General features: G+C 40.4%; 1 protein-coding gene across 1 annotated transcript in view; it reads left to right on the plus strand.

Annotated features, from left to right (window-relative positions):
* The first annotated feature begins 7594 nt into the window (after positions 1-7594).
* The window catches only part of ABCC8 (ATP binding cassette subfamily C member 8), a 72088-nt gene continuing 58366 nt past the window's right edge, over positions 7595-21316 (plus strand). The window contains exons 1-6 of the mRNA XM_079307901.1: positions 7595-7858; positions 9096-9237; positions 11876-11997; positions 17347-17513; positions 18830-19072; positions 19909-20097. Coding sequence (XP_079164027.1) covers positions 7663-7858; positions 9096-9237; positions 11876-11997; positions 17347-17513; positions 18830-19072; positions 19909-20097 — 1059 coding nt within the window. The 5' untranslated portion in view covers positions 7595-7662. The remainder of the gene's footprint in view (positions 7859-9095; positions 9238-11875; positions 11998-17346; positions 17514-18829; positions 19073-19908; positions 20098-21316) is intronic.

Raw genomic sequence — 21316 nt, forward strand, 5'->3', positions numbered from 1 at the left:
CAGCTGTTTACAGTTTTTGCACACTACAAATTGACTGCCAGTCACCAGTCAGCATTGTTTTCAAAGCTAATGCTACAGACTCAGACAGTGCAACATATGCTGTGTTATGAAAACATTCTACTTTGAGAAAATATTTATTTTTTCCCAAAAATCTACAACAAAACAATATGGCTTCTCTCTTGAGAAGAGATTTACAGTATAAAACATTGTCTTCAGCCCTGTGGTATTGCCAGTCAGGAAAAACCAATACATGTGCTGAGGGGAAATCTACTTCTGAAGGAAAAATAAATTATTCTCTTTATAACCATTACCAGGAACACAAAGAACTTTTTCAACTTTTTACCACAACAGTGTAGATTTTTCTTTAATTATACGAGTTTTCATAATGGGCACATCATATTTCTACCAATAGCTCATACTTTCTTCAAAGCTGTTCTTACAGAAAGATCTGCAGCTGCTTTACATTCTGGACTGAATTGTTTGTTACCATTTGTATTATAATAGTGCATGTAAATGCCACTCAGCATCAGATTCCTGATACGTCTTAAACATTGGCCGACCTCTAAACTTTCTTGTTTTCAGAGAGAGAATAATCCTATGTAAGAATAAAAGCAGAATCACAGAATCGCTAATTTGGAAAAGATCTCCAGGTCATCAAGTCCAACCCTTAACCCAGCACTGCCAAGTCCATCACTAAACCATGTCCCTAAGTGCCACATCCAAATGGCTTTTAAATAACCCCAGGGATGTAGCCTCAACCACTTCCCTGAACAGCCTGCCCCAGGGCCTGAAAACCCTTTCAGTGAAGAAAAATTTCCTAATTCCCATCTAAACTTTCCCTGGCACAGCTACTTTTTCTCATCATATTGCTTGTTCCTCAGAGAAGATCAAGCCTCACCTGGCTCCAGTCTCCTTTTAGGCAGTTCTAGAGGGATGAGTTCTCCTCAGAGCCTCCATTTCTCCAGGCCGAACATCCCCAGTTCCCTCAGCCGCTCCTCACAGGACTTGTGCCCCAGATTCCCACCAGCTCCCATTTCCCTTCTCTGCCCTCACTCCAGCCCCTCAGTGTCCTCCTTGCACTGAGGGGCCCAGAACTGGACACAGCCCTGGCAATGTGGCCTCAGCAGCACAAGGGACAGTCCCTGCTCCTGCTGGCCACACCATGGCTGCCCCAGGCCAGGCTGCCCTTGTCCTCCTTGTCCCTGGGCCTGTAACACTTTAAAATTCACCTGGACATCCACCACTCCCACTCACCAATTACCTTCCCCTCTTAAGGAATTCCTTGTTGTAAGAGTGGAGGATGTCCCAAGTACCAGGGCAGGATCTGTGAGGTGACTGCTGTGTGCTATTCACGGTGTGAAGGACCCATGGCATTTGCACCAACAGCTGAGACTCTCCATGACCCTGAATCCTAAGGACAATGTTTGCTGTCCCAGGGCTGGAGCCTGGCCTCTCTCAGCAAACCCTGTTTCCTGTGTGCCGTGGTGTTATTTTCTGTTATTTGATTTTGCTGCTTTAAAAGAGTTCAGAATTTTCCCTCTTTTCTTTGACTATAAACACTAATTAAATGCAATCTAAACTTGTCAATAATTTTAGCCTCCTTGACTCTGCATTAAGGGGATTTTAGAAGGTTTGCTACTCAGTCTTATTGTTGTCACAAATTTTTAACTTTCCTATACAAATTTATAGACTATGTTAAAAAAATAATTTTCTCTTGCTATAGAGAGTGAAAAATAATGCCAGCTTTCAATACTGGAGGGAGTAGAACAGCTGTCTCTTACTTTTTGCCTTATTACAAAAGCTACTCAATACCTCCTAAATATTGACAGAATAAAGAATCATTACCCAGAGCAGAGGATCTCTGGCTGGTTTGAGGCTGTGGATTCTGCCCTAAGTGAGAATATGCAGGAATTACTGCTGCAAGGTAAGGATGTCATAGACAATTTAATTTCCTGCAGAGCTTCACTCCTACAAATACAGGTATAGCACTTTGCTGTACAAAAAACAACACTGTGCTACTCCAAGAGATAACGAGCTTCAGGTTCAAATCATCATGAAAATAGAAAAAAAAATAGAAAAAAAATACTACTGGGTCTAAGTTCAATTACTAAACTATTAAATTAATTTATTTTTATGGGCCTTGATTGTTTTAACTCCCTTGAGCCTCTGAAAATCCCAAATGTAGTCTGTATGTGGGCAGAACTCAAGAGAAATGTCTCCTGAAATAGTCCTTTTAAGATTAATTAGGCATGTGATAAACCACAACAGGGAATTAACAGCATTTGCTATACAGGAACAAACCTCTTGTGCATGCTCACGTTTTGAGGTTTTTTTATGAATCCACAATGTAATTTTTTGTCACTATTTTAAGAGCTAGAATAAATGCCACATTGCAACCTATTAAAAATAAATAGAAGAAAATTATGAAGTGCAAAACTTCATTAAATTACAGCACCCTTTTTTAAAAATTTTCTGCATGATTTTGCCAAAAAGCAGCACAAGATAGACACTTTCCAAATCCAACTCTGAACTGATAGCTTTGTTTCTCTCTAGTTGTTGTGTCAGTTTCACCCACTGGAGAAATTGAGGGGAACAATTCCTGATGGTCAATAAACAAATCAACTAACTAAAACTCTGTATGCCTAAGCAGAAAACTGTTTCATATTCTGAAAAGGAAAGATGACATCTTTGGTTTGTTTCTAATAGTCTTCAAAAAACAATTCAAAACTTTAATTTTCAGTCTAATTTGTGGTTTTTGAAAGGGTTCCAAGAAAGGCCAGCGACTTCTATCCCTGTTATCTTTTGGAAATTAATGCTGGATATATGTTATAGTTATTTGTTAGTGCATGTAATTCTCTTATTATAAACAGGCAGAATAATCTTTTATGTACAAGAGCCCATATACAAGGGGAGCATCATAACAGCACTGAACTGAATCAGTAACTAAAATAATATTTGCTGAAGAATCCCACACTGGAGCCAGGACGCGAGTTGTTTATTGGCATGGGTTAGTTCACAGCACTCAGCTCATTCCCCAGAGGAAAACACAACACTTGTACTACAAGTACTACACAGGGAGTACTCAAAACATTAACCATTTAGATACTGGAGGTGAAACTAAGGTGTGTGGTGATCAGTGAGATCATGCAGAGATTGTGAAAGCTCATCTGTGCACAAGGATAGTCAGGAGTGAATAGAAAGTTGGTTTAGGGTTGTGGTTGATGTTGTGAAGATTCAGGAGGGCAGGGGAGCATCAGGAATATCCTTAGGTCAGGCTGGTAAAGGAAAGAGCCTGCAGCCCTTCAGGTGATTCACCTTGAGTAGTGCAAGGTAGCCCCAGATGTGTCAGCGTTTGTTGAACACTGCAAAGGAGAGTGCATGAACAGAAAAGTGACATTTTTCACCAGGCTTCAGGGGTCAAGTCAGCCCTGCTCTGGCTCTATTGAACCAGGAAGCTGCTGTTAAACTGAGGAGCTAGTTCAAAGTGAGATTAATTGGCTGGATGTTATATTGGCTGTTGGAGAATGTGCTTCATAAAATGACTTAATGATAGAGGTCATTGATGTGGCTGAAGCCACAAGATGTGGCTGAACACTCTTAAAGATAAGCTGTTCCAAAACACTTGTCTGAATGTTTGCCTGAAGATGATTGCCCTACAAAGAGTTTGTATTTTGTTTCCACTCAAAGATAGATATGCTTACTCATAAGTTCTTTCTTAATTTTTAATGAGAGACAGTAATTAAAAATAAATAAGGTTTATTTAGAGAAGAACAGCTATTTCTGTGAATCTCTGCACTATTATTAAACTGAAAGAGGTCAGGTTTAGTTTAGATATCAAGAAGAAATTCTTCCCTGTGAGGGTGGTGAGGCACTGGCACAGGTTGCCCAGGGAAGCTGTGCATGCCCCATCCCTGGCAGTGTTCAAGGCCAGGCTGGATGCAGCTCTGAGAAACCTGGAGTGGTGAAAGGTCTCCCTCATCATAGGAGGGGAGCTGGAACTGGGTGATCTTTAAGATCCCTTACATCCCAAACATTCTAGGATTATATGAATATGATTATTGCATGAATTTCAATAGCAGTACCTTAGACTATTTTTCAAATAAATTCCTGAAATGCCTTTCTTCCTTCTTTTTTTTTTTTTTTTTTTTTGTTTGTTTGTTAAATAATATCTTCTATGAAATGAGAGAATGCAGCTTTTTGTTCCACAAGAATAAAATAACACTTTCCCTGGAGGTGATTTTCTCCCATTTCTTCCCTTAACCTTTCCCAGTGTGCTTCAGAAAGGGATTGAATGGCTTCCTCCCACTCATATATATTGCTTTTTCTCTCTTCTTCAGGAGCAGAATTTAACAGGAACCAGAAGTCACAGTTCAGTTCATATTATTTAGGTAATTCTAAATCACAATGAGAACTTGCTTTGTTAGCATTTTTTCCTAAGATTTTCTATTTATAATGGTCCCATTAATGACTTTAAAATATGCAAAAAATTGAAATTTTCCTGCATGATGGTTAAGTTTACATACCCAAATATCATAACTTTGAACATGGGCTGTGGCTGTTCAGAACTTTCAAAACTTTGGAAGTTTTTCTGTCTGTGTTTCTAGATGCAAACAAAAGCACAAAGTTGCAGAGTGATCTACAGTAGCAAAACATTATTTTTAGGAAGAGAGTGCTTCATTGATGAAAAAGAGAAGTCACTGGGAAGCAGCTGAATAAGAGGAGTGAGAAGCAAATGACAAAGGTAGGAAAGAAAAAATGGAAGCTCCTACATAAATGAATAACTGTTAAAAACAACTGAATTCTGAAGTGTCAGCACTTTACTACAAAACCAAAACCTGTCTGCATCCTGTAGGCAAAATAAAAATTACAAGGCAAGCACAAAAAGTGATTTTTCCTTGAGTTAAAAATATTGTCCTTGTGTCTCTGGAAATCAATTTTACATAATCAAAATTCTTTCAAAATATTTTCAGTCACCTACTGAATGTGTTACTGGCTGCCAGCAACTAACTTGATGTCTCATTTTTAATAGATACCCTGAGATAATGAAGTAAGAAACTGACTTCTTATGAAATGGAAATAGTCAGGAGTAAGAGAAATAAGATGCAAAAGGACTTTAGTGGAAAATTAGATTGCATTTGCAACATGCAGATAAACATGGATACCTGTTGGTTTCACTTTTTTTTTGTTGCCTTTTCTGTACTTTGAAAAGGAATTTTGCTTTACAAAGCTTCATGAAATTACAGTTTTGAGAAAGAAATTGTTCCTCTGTGACCTGCTCCAAAGCCCACAGGACCAGCAGAGATAGTCTGGCTAGGGAGGTTCAGTCCTTTGACACCACAATCACATCTAAGCCTTTCCTAAGAAAGGGATCAAACTATGCCTTAGCATTATTCTGTGAAGGATGTTTCACCATTTGCGAGTGAAAAAGAAATTGTTATTTGATGCTTTAGTAAGCAAGACCAGTATGCGTGCAGATTACTCACTTGATTTCATTGTAACAGTAGGGACAAAATTGGAACATTGTTATTGGAAGTGTGAGTTATTCAGAGGGTGTGTGTGTGAGTGTGTGTGTCCCTGTTTATTGCTATGCCTGCTCAGTTTACCAATTTCAGTTTACCAACTGTTTTGATTTCTGTCAGTCTGGGTATTTTTCTGTATTTCATTAAGTCATTAATTCCTCATTTAATCCACCATCTTTCTGTTCAGAGTGCCAACACATTTCTGACTCAGCTTTAGCTCTGTGACAGATCTGTTGTAGGACCTGAACTGAGAACATTAATTCTAAGCCACCACATTAACTATGTAATCCAGGCTATGTCTGAAAATTATTGAAAAGATAAATTTCAAATTAAAAATCAAATTCAAAACTGATATTTTGTTGTTTGAGAAACATGTTTTTTTAAATATTGTGATTAATGGCTTGTAGTAAAGGAAGATGGTTTAAAGGTTCAGAAAACATGCAGAGGTTGGGCATGTGAGCTCAGTTCTTGGATTTCTTTGGTGATGTTGGCAAACTTTAATTTCTGTGTTAAATTCTTCCTCAAATCTTAACCATGATTTCAGCCCCCATGGTGTAAACTTCCAAGTTCATTGTTGCTGTTTGTTCATGTGTAACACAGAGATTTTATGTCACTTGGGGACTCAGGAAATGCTACAATATAAATGACTTCTAAATTATCTGCATGTAAACTGCTCATTCTGTTTATTAAATAACTATTAGGATAACAGAGCTGAGCTTGACCAGAAGCTCAAATGAATGCTGGATTCTGTCCAAAACTTAAAATAATTATAGTCTTTCCAGCGTGGGTGTAACTTTCACATTTGAAATACATATACACAGGATTTGGCTTGGGGTTTGTCTTTTCATTTTTATTCTTAACCACACTGCTATAGCTCCAAAAGACCATATATAGGAAATTACATTATATGCAGAGAATTGCTTTTTCTTTGCTCCTGTCCAACAGCAAGATCAATAACAGCAGCATGACAAAAGTAATTTTCAGGTCTATTAGTGAAGCTGTCTGTCCTAGAAATTGAATGTACTCTGTTACATTGAAGGAAGAAGGAAATTTTTCATTTATGGGTTAATTTCCCTTAGAGGCATTTAGCCAACTTGTAACTTTTGCATTTTGAAAAGTAAAGCCTGGATAGATGTGCATTATTTGTTTGCATTTCTCTTTGTAGGATGCAGCAAGTTGTGTTAGAAACTCAACAAAGCAATGGGAAACACCATTAGGAATGGAAGGTGCTCCAAGGGAGATAATTTGGTCATGAATCTTTCTGTTGAGTGTTTCATGGCTACATACCAGAGATGTTTGAATTTAGGACATCCATTCAGCCTCTGCTGGAAAGTGTGTGCCAGGTGCAGATCTCTGATGCACATCACATTTTACTTTCCAGTGTTATCCCCCTGCAGAGAGGTATTTGATCAGTTTTTGCTTGGCTTTGGCTCAGCTGAGCCTAACTTCTAGTGAAGCAAAAAGGGGTTTGGAAAGTTTGATTTATAGATTATTTTGGTGTACATAAAAATGCTTAGGGAGTGATTTGGAGCCCACTCAAATTAATGATCTGACTCTCAGAGACTGAGGCAGTCTTGGTGGAGGGGGAAGAACGATTAGGGTTTAACTCATTTTGGGTATAAAAAAAAAAGGTAAAGCACATACACAACATCTGTTCAGGTTATAATGTTGAAGTCTCCTTTGGGAAGAGGGTATGCCTGAATACATGACTTAATCTAATAAGGTCTTTATCATTGTGGAGGAAAAACGCAAAAGCTGATAAGGTTGAAAGAACACGATTCCCTTAATCTGTAACTCCTCTGTCATCTCTAATTTAGTGTTGGATATTTAATGTTCTGTCATATTAACGATGCATAAAGCGCTCAACACCGAGCCCCGAGAGCCCTGGAACACGGGTCTGGTGCTCTGGGGTGGGAAGGGAAGGGTGCGGGAAGGGAAGGGTGCGGGAAGGGAAGGGTGCGGGAAGGGTGCGGGAAGGGTGCGGGAAGGGAAGGGTGCGGGAAGGGAAGGGGTGCTCGGGGGCGGTGCCGGGCGGTTCGGGGGCGGTTCGGGGCGGTGCCGGGCGGGCGGAGCGGGGCCGGGGCCGGTTCGGGGCCGCTGCCGGCAGGTGCGGGCAGAGCCGCGGCCGCGCCGGCCCCGCCTGATGTGCGCGGAGGCGGAGGCGGCGCCGGGCTGCGCGCAGGGTCCCGCCATGGCCCTGGCGTTCTGCGGCGACGAGGGCAACTCCACCGCCTACAACGTGGACCACGGCGTGCTCAACAACGGCTGCTTCGTGGATGCGCTCAACGTGGTGCCGCACGTCTTCTTGCTCTTCATCACCTTCCCCATCCTCTTCATCGGTGGGTGCCTGCCGCTCTCCCTTCCCCTGCCCGCCTGTGCCTCTGCTGTTTGCCCTCTTTTCCGTGCGCCGCTCTCCCCGCAGCGTTGCTTTGCCGTGTCCCCCTGCCTGGCTTTTTCTCGCCGTGGTTTCCCTCCCCCGCCGTGCCGCGGTCCCCCCGCCCGCCCGCTGTCCCCTTGCCGTGTCCCCGGCCTGCCCTGCCCTGCCTCCCGTGCGTGCGGGGAGGCTGCGCTGCTGGCGGGATGCGCTGCGGGATGCGGGATGCTCCAGCGGCCGCGCTGCCCCCGCACCGCCCGCTGTCCGCCCGTGTCCGTCTGTCGGGGCTCGCCGCAGGTGAAACCCCTCGGCAGGCAGGCGGGAGCGGGTCATGCTGGAGGAGACCGCAGCATTTGCCCTGCCGCTTTTGACAGGAAGCAGAAATAAAGGTGCTGTTAAAGCCCAGGACAGCTGGCAAGTAGGTGTTGCATTATGAAATATCAGTCCCAGCAATTCCTGCGGGGTCACAGCCGCCTGGCAGCCCGCACTCATTACAGGTCCAGCGGTACCTGAGGAGGCTGTGGTTCGATGTCACAAGCCCGGCGGGGCCGGTAGGTGGCCCGGTGGTTCAGCACTCGGGGCTGTCATTGCTCCGGGTCCCCTCCTGCAAAGCCTGGAGCGGCCCGCGGGGAGCCACGGCTCGGGCTGGGCTAACACCGGCTCCTGGGCATAGGAGAAGGTCCGGGGCGGAAAGAGCAGCCAGAACGACTGCGAAAACGGGGTCAGCTCTAGAGCTGCCTAGGGTTCTCTCCGTTTATCTGACATCTCCCACTATTGCTAATTTTTAGTGAGATAAAGCTTCACACCTCATCCTTTTTCTTTTTACAATAATCAAAGGGAAAAGAAATAGGGCGTTTATTACAGTGTGTGTGTTTGTTTGTCAGAACGTTAATATGTTGTTCATTTAAGCTGTGAATAGATTTGCAAGATGCTTAGTGCATGTAATTACTTGATAGTAAGTTGCTAGAAGCATAGGAATTTAAGGCTGCATCCTCTCTGAATTACTGATTTTATTCCATGTGAAGTGAGATAATGAGAGCAAAGTTCTGATAATATTCAGATACACATATGTTTCACAACACAGCTGCATCAATGTTAATATGCAAGGTTGTTACATATATGGTTTGGGGCTTTTTGTAAGCAGGAACTTTGTGTGTCACTCTTGTTTAGAAAGCTCTCTATAATTCTCTTTTCTTTTTTAGGATGGGGAAGTCAGAGTTCCAAAGTACATATACATCACAGTACATGGCTTCATTTTCCTGGCCACAACTTACGCTGGATACTGACTTTTATCCTCCTGTTTGTGCTGGTGTGTGAAATTGCAGAGGGCATAGTGTCTGATGGGTAAGTGTATATCTGCCTTCTCCTGGTAGCACTGAGCCATTTAAAGGTTTCAGGGTAGCTATTTCCTCCCTCTCCAAATTGTCATCTAAACCATATTCCTTGTGGTTATGAACATATAATCTGTTTTCCTAGTGTTTAACCTACCAACCTTGTACCAGAAATTCCATAGACCTTGCCAAGTGATGTGCACACGCACAACTGACCTTCATCATTTTTAGTTCAGCTTAGTGACACTATCTTTCCAAAGAGCAATCATAGATAAATCCTAATGATTCAAGCAGATGGTGACATTTTTGTGATATGTTTTATGTCCAAGGACCCAATCCCACAGTCCTTACTTAGGAGGAACTCCCACATGCACAGTAGGTCACACCATTCACCCCCAAACAGAGTTCTTTTCATCTAAATAAAAGGATTTAATCTGCTGGGCCTTATGTCACACCTCACAGAGTTTCATCTGATGATCCTACACTATATCTCTTGTTGTTACCTGGAGCAGAGCAGCTCATGTTATGTGAGCATGAGCCATCATCTGTTATTCAGCTTAGGATGTCACTAAACAGAAATGTGTGGAAAGGAATTATTCCAAGTGAAACAAGTGATACAGGAGAGTGATTTATTATTAAAAAAAGCTAATTATATAACAATGAATATGATCTCTTCCTATGAAGAGAGGCATAATTTTTCATAATGATTATGAATTTGACTCCAAGGATTATGAAATGGAAGCTCCTCATTAAATAGAAGAAAAGCTCTCCAATTAGCCATCTATATAAGAAGTATCCACCAACCAGTTTGAAATGCACTGCAGACTTCTGGTGTAGAAAGTGATATCATCACTATTATTTTAACTTCTCTTCAATGTATATGTATAGGATTTTTCTCAGTGCCAGTTTTTTTTAAAAGGAATTTTTCTCTTGTATATTCAGAATTATCAGGGTGTGGGATGCTCGGAGCAAAATCTCCTGCTTCGAGTTTTCTCCTTTATTTTACTCATTAGCAATGCTTCTCATTATGTTTATTTGCTATATGACTTGACTCAGAACACTGCTGTTAAGTAATGGGTGTCACCTGATGGGAATCAAAGCTTGGAGCTCTGCTGGGGGAGTGCCAACCCACAGTTTTGCTTCCCAAGCATTCAGCAGGCTGGCGAGGGCTCCAGTGAATAGAAGAGAGTTTTGAGACTCATCAGCTTTCTAAGAACCAAAATGGATCATGCTGGTGAGTCCTTTTCACAGCAACTGTGTGCTAAAGGCTTTGGCATCTCAGCAATAGAAGCAGCCTATTGGAGGTACAGTTATATAGGGGAATTCCAGCAACTGTGAAATAAATAGATTTTAAAAAGCCTCCCACTGCTGCAGTGTTACCTTCTGAAGCTTAGGCTGTCTGAAGAAATCTGTTCTTGTTGGGTTTTTTTTTGTCCTCGCTGAGAATTCAGCCCTGATGTACAAAACCTCCTGGCTTTACTAGGAATTTCAGAGAATCCTTTCTCATTTTGCTGTATTGACATCCAGCTCTTGTCAGCAAGAGGAATTCAGTGTTCATGACAGGCTGTGAGCATGGCTCCAGCCAGCTCTACAGAATTCACCACAATCTTCATTGAGGGAAGGCTCTCCTTTCTAGAGCAGAGATGCAGGAAATGGTTGTCCTGAGCTCCTGTGCATTTGGAATGTTCTTCTCTCAGAAATGTGATGTCCTGTGGTGATCTTTCATCTCCCTCCCAGCACAGCTCATCTTGTCTCTCCAGACTCCACCAAAGTAGCATTTGATGCAGCAAGAAGAAATCCATTCAGAGGGCAAGGTGTGAATTTCCCTACATGTTTATGTTCTGAAGTCTTCTTGGTGCCTCTTCTGGTGAAGCTGGCTGGGAGGCAGAGGAAATTGTAGCACTTGATAGCATAGGGCACTAAAAGCTCTTTGTAAGAGAAAAAAAAAGGGGAGAGGAAAGGAAGAGAAAATAAATAGGAGAAAAGAGGAGGAAAACATATTTCTGTTGAATGCTGCACAAACCACCAACATTGCCCAACAATTGCAATATTCCCAAAGGAATGTATTTGGCAGAACCCCTTCTGCTGCTACCTGAAGCAAAGCATCAGCACAGTTTTGCTTATAGCACAAAAACAAAAGTGTGTGTGATTCTGTTATAGGGGTTTGTTTGTTGGCTTGCAGTCACTGAAGACAGACCTCACTGTAAGTAATTCCTGTGCTGCAGTGCTGTTCCTTCTCCCAAACTGAAAAAAATGAAACACTTCCACAAAATGCTTCTGTAGAAAATCTTGAACTGTGCTGTCAGTTGGTCTTATCTGCATATGTTGATGGACAGCTCCCAAACTAGTTTAGCTTAAATTAACTTTTCTCATTTTGGAGCTGAGCTGCTTGTCCTAATTTAAACAATGTTCCAATTGGTTTCAGTAGGATATAGAAGTGCACACCTTTCATTTTCAGCACAGGGGAGGAACTTGACATCCAACTGTGTAATTTAGGGACATAAATTCAATTAAAACTTGGAGAGGTTTGCATCCACAACTCATTCTGGAAAATCTTACATCTGAGCTGGGTACAGTTCATGAATTAAAAGGGAAACATTTAAATAGTGGAGAGGTTTGACTAACAGAATTTTTGTTTGTTTGTTTTAAAGGGTTTCTGAATCTCGCCACTTACACCTGTACATGCCAGCTGGAATGGCATTCCTGGCAGCCATCACATCAGTTGTCTATTACCACAATATTGAAACATCCAATTTCCCCAAACTGTTAATAGGTATGTCTCAAAGTCCCTGCACTTGGAAGTGTGGCTGTGGTGCTGTGTGTCTGCTTCCTCAGTGACAGGTCTTGTAGGACCAAAGCTACCTCTCTATGTATGCTCAAACATTTCTTTATTTTTAATGCTTTTAAATTCAAATAATAGTCTGTGTTGTGTTTTTGGGGATTAAGAATGCCAAAGACTTTTCTAGGAAAGACTGCTTTTGTGGGAAAAGTAGCATGGGAAATTAAATCCAAATCCCCTGCTTGTCAGCCTGCTGTGTGGAAGTGTGATGTAAGAGTGAAGAAATCTTTGTGTGCATGGTCTGTTGAAACATGCAAGGAGTTAAGGAATGACATCCTTGATTTTCAGTCATGAATATATTATTCTGCGTGCTTGCTCTTGCTTCATGTTCCCAAAATTCCCTTTGAAAACTTCTTTAAGGCCTTTTGAATGGAAAATGCTATGAATGAGAGCAACCTACTCTGTATTTTGCAAGATTGTGAATAAACTGTATCTATAGAAAATCCATTACTACTGGCAGTCATGCAGTTGTTCATGTGTTCTCATCTGTTTAAGCAGATTGCAGACTGGAGATGTCCACATGCTTAATCACATCCTGTTATCTCTTTGGTGGTCCTGGCTCATCAAATTTTGTTTGAGCTGAATTTCTGTATCAATAGATCCTGCTAAAGTTTGCCTTGTGCCATTGCAGCTCTATGTATTAAAGTTTTATTCTAGTTTTTATCACTTGGGGGAAAGTCAGTTACAGCTGGATTAGACAAAGCTTTTAAATCTGGAAGATTAATTTGAACTACATATTGGGGTAAGTGAGAATCCTGTTCTGCAGAAGGAGGCTGTAACTCCTGAAAAAAAATTAGTCTCCAAAGACTTAGATTTCTATCCAGGCTTAGCAACCTTTGTCTTCTCATTTGGGACTGCTTTTATCCTTGTACCTTTCTTTGAAGCAGGATCTTTTTTATCCTTTATGAGCAGTAGAGGTCATTTAGTTGCTTTTTTAAAAAGTCTACACTTTTTTAATGCATTTTCACAGGAAGGCATTATGCCTCAGGAAGCATTGCCAGCCTATTACAGTTGCCTGTAAAGCAAGCAGTGATTTTTGTGGTTTTGGTTTTTTAATTGTTTTGTTGTTTGGGCTTTTTGTTGTTATTTCAGATGTATAATGTTGCGTTAAATAATTTAGTGTCACTACCACATTCCTGCTGTTAAGTCTTTGAGAAGGGTAGCACAAACTTACAGCTGGTAGTTGATTACTCATTTTTGCATAATTCCTGCTCAACAGAGATTTCTTTATTATGGTAATGTTTATCACTGTTTAGTGTGCTGATGCTGGATAAACTCTGGACAATACTTGAATACTAAAAAGTTGTACCAACAAATACCAGCCATTACTTAAGTATTATGGGTGAATTTTAATTTTGCAAGAATTTGCAAGGAAGACTCCTTTGGAAAATCTGATCTTAATAGCTCTTAGACAAAAAAGAAAATTAGACAATCACAGTCTTTCCCACTAATGTGAATTTTAGTCTAAAATCTTCACACACTGATGATCTTTGATCTTTATTTTATTTTTTTTCTTTTATTTGTCCTAAGTCAGACATTTCTGGAAGTCTCTCTCCTTTGTTCTTAACTGCACAAACTGTGAGGATTGTCATTTTTCAATCTTAATTGCAACTATCTGCATTGACATCTGGGATGAGGCAATGAGCACTTTATGCAACTGAGCCCAGTGCAGATAGTTAAATTATACCTTTACTCAGCTGTCAACCCACTAGAGTGCAGTGTGGCCATGAAGCAGCTTTGCTTTGGAGCCTCATTTGGTGAGATACATGAGAACCATGAGGGAAAGTTGAGTTGGTGATAAACTTTTTGCTAGGTGTAGGGGAAACAGGGTTTGTGTAGAAGTGATCTAATGTTGCAGACATGCTGAGCAAAGGAGAAGAGCTGATGTCCCTGCCTGCTGCTTCTAAGCATCAGTGAATTTCCAGCAAACTGTAGGACATCATCTCAGCTGCAGGGTGAATGCTCACAGCTGCAAAGAGTTGGTAACTGTTTAAAGCAAAGTTAACACAGCCTTATCTAAAATCTATTAAACCCAGCAGGGGAACTATCACTGATGCAGGGCATTGGACCCTTAAAGGTCTGTTCATTAATTCTGAAGAGGATAAAATTTTCCAATCTCATGAAATTTTGAGATGTGTTATTTTTTAAAGATCCTTTTCACTCTGTGCCTTAAAGAAACCAAATTCATTTGTAGCTCTCCATAAACAAGTAAGAGGCAGATACCATGACAGATGTGGGGGATTAATGTATTTCCTTGGGTATCCAAAAGGAGGACTCAGAGTTTCTCTACTGATTCTGTTCCTGCCTTTCAGCTTTAGCCCAGGCACTTGTCTATTTTGTAGCAGTCATTCTTAGTATTTCTTATCAAAATAAGTTGATAAGCTTTGGAATATTTATTCACTGAAGCTAATGATTGAGTTCATTAATGCAGTTGAGTGACCCAACTATTTGGAATACCTTGATCTGGTCTGAATGTGTTTTTCTCTGTGTGATTTTGGTCTGTAATTATATTTCAACAAATGTAGCTGTTCCCATGAAGTGCTGTTTACCAGGGCACTCTCACAATAATGCTGATTTTGATTAGCTCTTTGCACCACATGGTTGCATAACATTTGTGCAGTTAAGCAGGACTCATTTTAGAATAGTTTTCATACTGGGTTGGAAAATTTGGTGCTTTCTCAATGTTTAAAATACACAGCTGAATGGTAGCATCTTATTCCACTATTTTAAAGTTAGTTTCTTGGATTAAAAAATAAATAAGCCTAACAAAATTAATAGTAGGAGAAAACCATGAAATAACAACAGGACTTTGAGGTTTTAATCTGGAATGGGTGGTAGTGTGGAAGCACATTTTTATTTTAAATTATTGTCCTATTTTTAAAACTAAATTATATGACTGCCTTCCTAGTACTAGACAGAGATGTATTTTTCTGATTCAAAATTTTTGTCCCTTGGCATTTTAATTGTTCCCCTTGAAATAATTTATTCTTTGAAATGGAACTTCCTGCATAAAAATATTGCTTATTGCTTAGTACAAAAAATTTCCCTCCAAACAGATACAGGTTAATTAATAAATTTCATCCAGTTAAACATTTGGCATTTTAGATTGGGCTTAATTCAGTAAAGGTGTGGAGGAGTTTGAGTTGCACATTGCCTTTTTTTTCAGAGGTGTAACCTGGTGTTGAGGTATCTTACCTTATGGCCCAAGAAAAAGTGAGGTCATTTGGATATCTAGAATAGGTCTAAAGCAATCCATTAAATATAAGTGTGCCTCTGTGGTCTGATCACTTTGCAGTTCAGACCAGTGGAAGTTCTCAGAAATAGTTTCTGAAAACTCTCAGCTAAAAGGTACTCACCAGCCAGATAATAAAAAACATAATTTATAAAGAATAGAGCCACAATTGTATTTTCTAAGGAGCCATGGGTGGCCTGTGAGCATTCTCCAGATAAGATTTAGATATACTTGATTCACAGATTGAAGATTTAGATATACAGATTCAAAAGTGACAAGCTAAGTAAATTCACATGTTTCTAAGGAAGTGTGGCAGCAAGTGGCCACTTACCACCTTATAATGTTGTGTTTGGTAATTTAAAATACTTCTTAGATGAAAGGTAAATTAATGTTTTAACAATAATACTAGAAGGTCATATAGACCTTTATTTAAACTCTAAATAGAAGAATGGCTCTGCTAGTTCTTATTTCTATATCTAAGACATATGTAAAGACCTGTTGGCTTGGTCATTTTTTGGAAGCCCTCCACTGGTGGATATTTTCAGTGTGCAATGTTTACAAAACAAGGTTTAACAGATAAAGGTGGTTAAGAGTGGAACAACATGGAATGTAATTCTTGGATGAAGTGAGACTTTATAGTCAGAAGTACTGTGAATAGGGGGGAATAGTGCCTCTAAAGAAAGAAGCAGTCTGAAACAGGGTGAGAAGAATCTAAGTTGGGAAGATGGAAAGAAGCTTCACATGAAGTTTTATGAGAAAAATTTGATAAGTATATCTTTTAAACCCTCTTTGCAGCTGCATTGGCCACTGAAGTGCAATGTGCAAATACATGATCACTCACTGTTTTCCTCTTATGAACTGGCCTCTTAATTTTACAGGAAGAGAGACTCCCTTGGCAAATGTCCTAATGCACAGTGTTCCTGTATTGTTCCATTCTCTGTCCTCGTTTAAAGGAGAGGTTTTAGCTTGATTTCTGTGGAAGCAGGACTGGCAGTCCCAAATCTCACATGGATTGTCTGCATTGTATTTAGCTTTGCTTGGAAAGGGTAGCCCCAGAGTACATCTCCAGAGAGCTTTCTGGTGCCTCAGGGTAGCTGGAACACCACCATTTCTTTGAAATTTATGCAACTTCCTGATGATTATCCATATTTAAGCTGGACTTCCAGTTGCTAATGCCTTGGTTGAAGTCTTCCTCTGGTGTTCTGGCAAGACACTTGGAAAGCACATCCAAGCTTTTCTTGGCAGTTGGAGCTCATTCCATCTGTTGCACCATGGCACATACAACAGCAATGAAAGATTCATTGAAAAGAATATAAAGCTGGGAGGCATTTCCTTTAGAATAGGGAACAGGAGCTGGCTTATGGTGTGATGAATGGTGTGCAGAGTGCTTCCAAATCACCAGAGCTTATTCCAGGATTATTTATATGTAGTTGATGGCAGCATGAGCACCTTGAGACAGGAGGTTTCATAGAACATCAGAAAGTGAAAGTTGTATTCCATGAATGCCTGAATATCCTTCCTTGATGTGACTGTTTCATCTACATTGTGAATTACATGTGTAGAATTTGTGTTGAACAACAGTGCAGCAGCAGTTTGGACAAAGTATTTTAATATCTGTTCCTGATACATCCCAAAGATTCAAAGGGAATTTTTCTCCAAGCCACTCATTTCCATTCATAGCAGTCCTGTATCATTATTCAAATCTTAAGAACATTATTCACAGGCACCTTCACTTTTGGAACAACATCTTCCCTTGAACTGATCTTGTGGTCACAAGTTTGCAGCAGATGAAATTTCCTTCAGCAGACTTCACTTTGTGAAACTTTTGAAATATCACTAAATCTAATAGAAAGTGCATTTAGGACTAACATTAACTTAATATTTTTAATGTTTGTGAAATTAAATTAGGCTTCTGTTTGACATGAGAAAGGCCACTGTCTGGTTTTATATATTTTGTTGCATTCTTCCTTAATTATGTTTTATAATGCTATTGTATATTTTTGCAGCTGTGGAGCTGGTTAATTTGTTTGGGTTTTTTTTTATCTCTACAGCATTGCTGTTCTACTGGACTTTAGCTTTCATAACTAAAACCATCAAATTTGTGAAGTTCTGTGATAATGGAGTTGGATTTTCTCAGCTTCGATTTTGCCTCACAGGACTCTTGGTTGTTCTTTATGGAATGCTACTAGCTGTAGAAATCAATGTCATCAGGGTGAGGGTAAGTAACTATGCTAGAACTCTCCTTCTGTGGTTTTTATTGGTTGTTTTTTGGGTTATTACTATTTTTTCTTTTTTTATTCTCTTTTCTAGATACTTGGTGTAAAATGCATTACTAAAGGAGAAAGAAAAATCCAGTTAGAAATAGAAATATATTTGACAATCCAAGGTTAATACTATTTTATTAGGCCAGATAGATCTGTAATTTCAAAAAATTTCAGACTGTTGTTGTTAATTTAAGATCAATTTCATCTGTTCGAATTTGCTGTAAATTTTTAAATTATTCTGCTTCAGTCATGACAGCCAAGTATTTCTGATGCAAGAGAAAATTGGTAGAAAGGAATTGTCTGCTCTGTCAGAGAATTTCTTAGACACTCAAATAACATCTCTCATTTTCCAAGAGACAATAAGTGATGTATTTGGACTACTGGGGTTACTCCTAGCTATACTTTTTTTTTCCCCTCTGCAGTGTCTGCAGTCATAATCTAAACTGAGAGTTTGGAGACTGCTGGATACATAAATGCCAAAGTTGCCTTCAGCTGGCACTCACCAACTGTGCACAAATTAAATTTAGGAGGGAAAGAAATAATTCCTTGTAAATTCTCTTGCTGCAGTGCCAGTAGCTCCATGTTCTGGGCAAATAAATGTGAAGCAGTGTGGTGTGGGAGGTGAATCCCAGTGATAACCTCAGGGCTGTGCCTAAGCTCCCTGTGCCCCATGTTGTGCTGCCTGGAACTCAAAGCTGAGCTGGGGCTGTTTAAATACTGTTTAAATAATTCTGGGGTCGGTCTCTTCTGACATGTCTCAAGTGAAAGGACAGAAGAAATACCCTTAAGTTTACCAAGGAGGCTCAGATTAGTTATTAGAAAACCTTTTTTTCACTGAAACAGGGGGCAGGCACTGGAATAAGTTGCCCAGGGAGGTGATGGAGTCACCACCTCTGGAAGTGTTCCAGAGGTGTCTGGAGGCACAGTGTTGGGGTGATTATGGTGATCCTGGTTTGATCTGGATGATCTTCAAGGTCTCTTCCAGCCATGATGGTTCTGATTCTGTTTCGTTTTTTCCTACAAGTATGCAAATTTTTTTCACCATAAGCAGAGTCCTAGTGAATGATAAGATTTAATTATTTCTAGACTGGATGACTCTGATTATCCTCAGTACCTGAGGAAACTGGATTGCTGTATTGGTTGTACTTGAGAGTCTTCTAAGAAACCAACACTGATTTATTGATTATCTGCAATGTCCTTATCTATTCTTTGTGCAGTTGTATTTTCTATGCATTTACCATGATTCTGCTGGCATTTTTCTGGATTCCAGAGGTATGTTTTCTTCAAAACTCCTAAAGAAGTTAAACCTCCTGAGGATCTCCAGGATCTTGGTGTCCGATTCTTGCAGCCCTTTGTGAATCTGTTATCCAAAGGAACATACTGGTGGATGAACACATTCATCAAGACTGCCCATAAAAAGCCAATAGACTTGAAGACCATAGGCAAGCTTCCCATTGCTATGAGAGCCCTGACCAATTACATTCGCCTTAATGAGGCCTTTGAAGCACAGAAGGTATGCAAAGCATGGAGTTATGTCTGCCTGCTTACTCAGAGCTGGTGCTTTTCATCACTTTTTATCACATGAGCACGACACAGAGATATAAACAGATATGATACAAATGAAGTATATTCATTTGGCATAGCAGCCCATTTACCAAGAGCCCACATTCTCAGTTGTACCTTGTACAAATAATGAAGTTTCTCGAACTTTACTGGTTAAATCTGTGTAAATGTGTACAGCCTCTATTTTAATGTGGGAAGTAATCATGGACTGTGTTCACTGAACACCATTACTCCTCCTAATAAGACCCTGGAAATTTTCAATTACACAGTCAGTATTAATTAGGCCTTGCAAGGCTATTTTTTTTTTTCCATGTTATTTCAGTTATAGTTTGTCCAGAAGAGAGTTCAGGGCTGAAACTACCTTGGTTCAAATTAATTTTCACTCCTCAATGGGAGCTGAGCATACGCAAGGTGTTAAGAGAACTTGTTTTCATCCTGCCTAAAAAGTGTGTGCATGCAGTCTGTGTTCACCAGAAAACAAAAAACCTGTCACTTCTCTCCCTGTTTATATTTTTCCTCCCAGAGCAGGCCACAAACAACACACTTAGTTGATTTCTATTTAGGGTAGGAAAGAAATCATGATTCTTTTTGTGGAGGGAAGTGCAAATTATTGCTTTGTTCTGCCTCTACAAAAAGAAACAATAGTTGTAGTTCCTCTACTTTCTACCTGAGAGATTACAAATGGTTGTCAATGAATTAAAGCAGTGATAAAAATACCAATGATCTATCAGACCTGAGGTTAATGTATAACATAATTCTTCCTAATTTGAATTTAATTCTGACCAGAACAAAAGATCATCATCTCCCCAAGGCTCCAGATCCATTTGGCGTGCTCTCTGCTGTGCTTTTGGAAGACCCTTGCTTCTCAGCAGCACATTCCGTATCCTGGCTGACCTGCTTGGGTTTGCTGGGCCACTCTGCATCTCTGGGATTGTTCACAATGTTGGGAAAGGAAATAACACCATCCGCCCACAGGTACTGTCCAGGTGGCATCACAGGAGAGGAGTGGTAAAAGGGATGCTGTGGCTCTGTGTTGTTTGTTCTCATTAAGGAGAGACTCTGCTGTGTGTTGGTGAATGCTGGCAGTGCCAGTGTGGGTGTGCTGCCTGGGACCCACCTTGATGCTGTGATGGAGCACATCCAGTGCAGGGCAACAAAGCTTCTGGCAACTGGAGCTTCTCTTGCAAGGATGGGCTGAGGGAACTGGACCTGTTCAGCCTTGAGCAATGACTGGGAGGGAACCTCATCAATTTACAGAAATATCCACAGGGAGGGTCTCAGGAGGATGGAGCCAGGCTCTGCTTGGTGCTGCCAAGCAGTAGGACAAGAGGCAATGGGCAGAAACTGATGCACAGAAAGTTCCACCTGAATATGAGGAAGAACTTCTTTACAGTGTGGGTGACTGAGCACTGGAACAGGTTGCTCAGAGAAGTTGTGGAGTCTTCCTTGCTGGAGATAGTCAAGACCAGTTGAGATGTAATCCTGTGCCAAGTGCTCTGGGGTGACCCTACTTGTGCAGGGAGGCTGGACCAGATGACCTCCAGTGGTCCCTTCCAACCTGACCCATTCTGTGATTCTTTTGGGGCAAAAATATGTGAGCCATGCATCTAGTCAGCCTTGCATTCTGGAAAATAACCTCATTCAAGAGAGCAGAGAAGCATATCCAGAATCCCATTAATATCATAAGGAATTTAGGTACAGTCTTGAGTAGAGATTGGATCAAGTATGTGACTGAGTGCTTTTCAGAAAGGAAAAGTGTGTTTTTAGAGACTTGGCTTTTAATTTCCAAAAATGAGGGATGTCTGAGAGGATTAAAGCAGAGTTTTATCCTCATCATAAAATGCCAAGTAATTTGACTGTGACCCACTAGTGCCTTTGGGGAGGTTAGTTTTGAAAGATCAACTGAAACACATTTTTAAAGGATGCTATTTAAATGACTGCTCTCCAAGAAGAAGCAGACATATTTCTTGATTAACTAAAAATAAAACTGTAACTCAGGAAGCATCTTTTCATTATAAGGTGAGGTCACTCAGGCTGGATTTCTATGAGATGGATCAGTTTATTTCTGCAGCTCACTTAGTGTCTGATATCAGAGTTTATTTCTAAAGTCTGTTGACACTAATGGAAATATACCCATTCATTCAAGTACACTTTGGATTAGGTCCACTGTAAATATTGAAGTCCATCAGCTGCA

The sequence above is a fragment of the Erithacus rubecula genome (assembly GCF_903797595.1).
Source record: "Erithacus rubecula genome assembly, chromosome: 6".
In the NCBI taxonomy this organism is placed as follows: Eukaryota; Metazoa; Chordata; class Aves; order Passeriformes; family Muscicapidae; genus Erithacus; species Erithacus rubecula.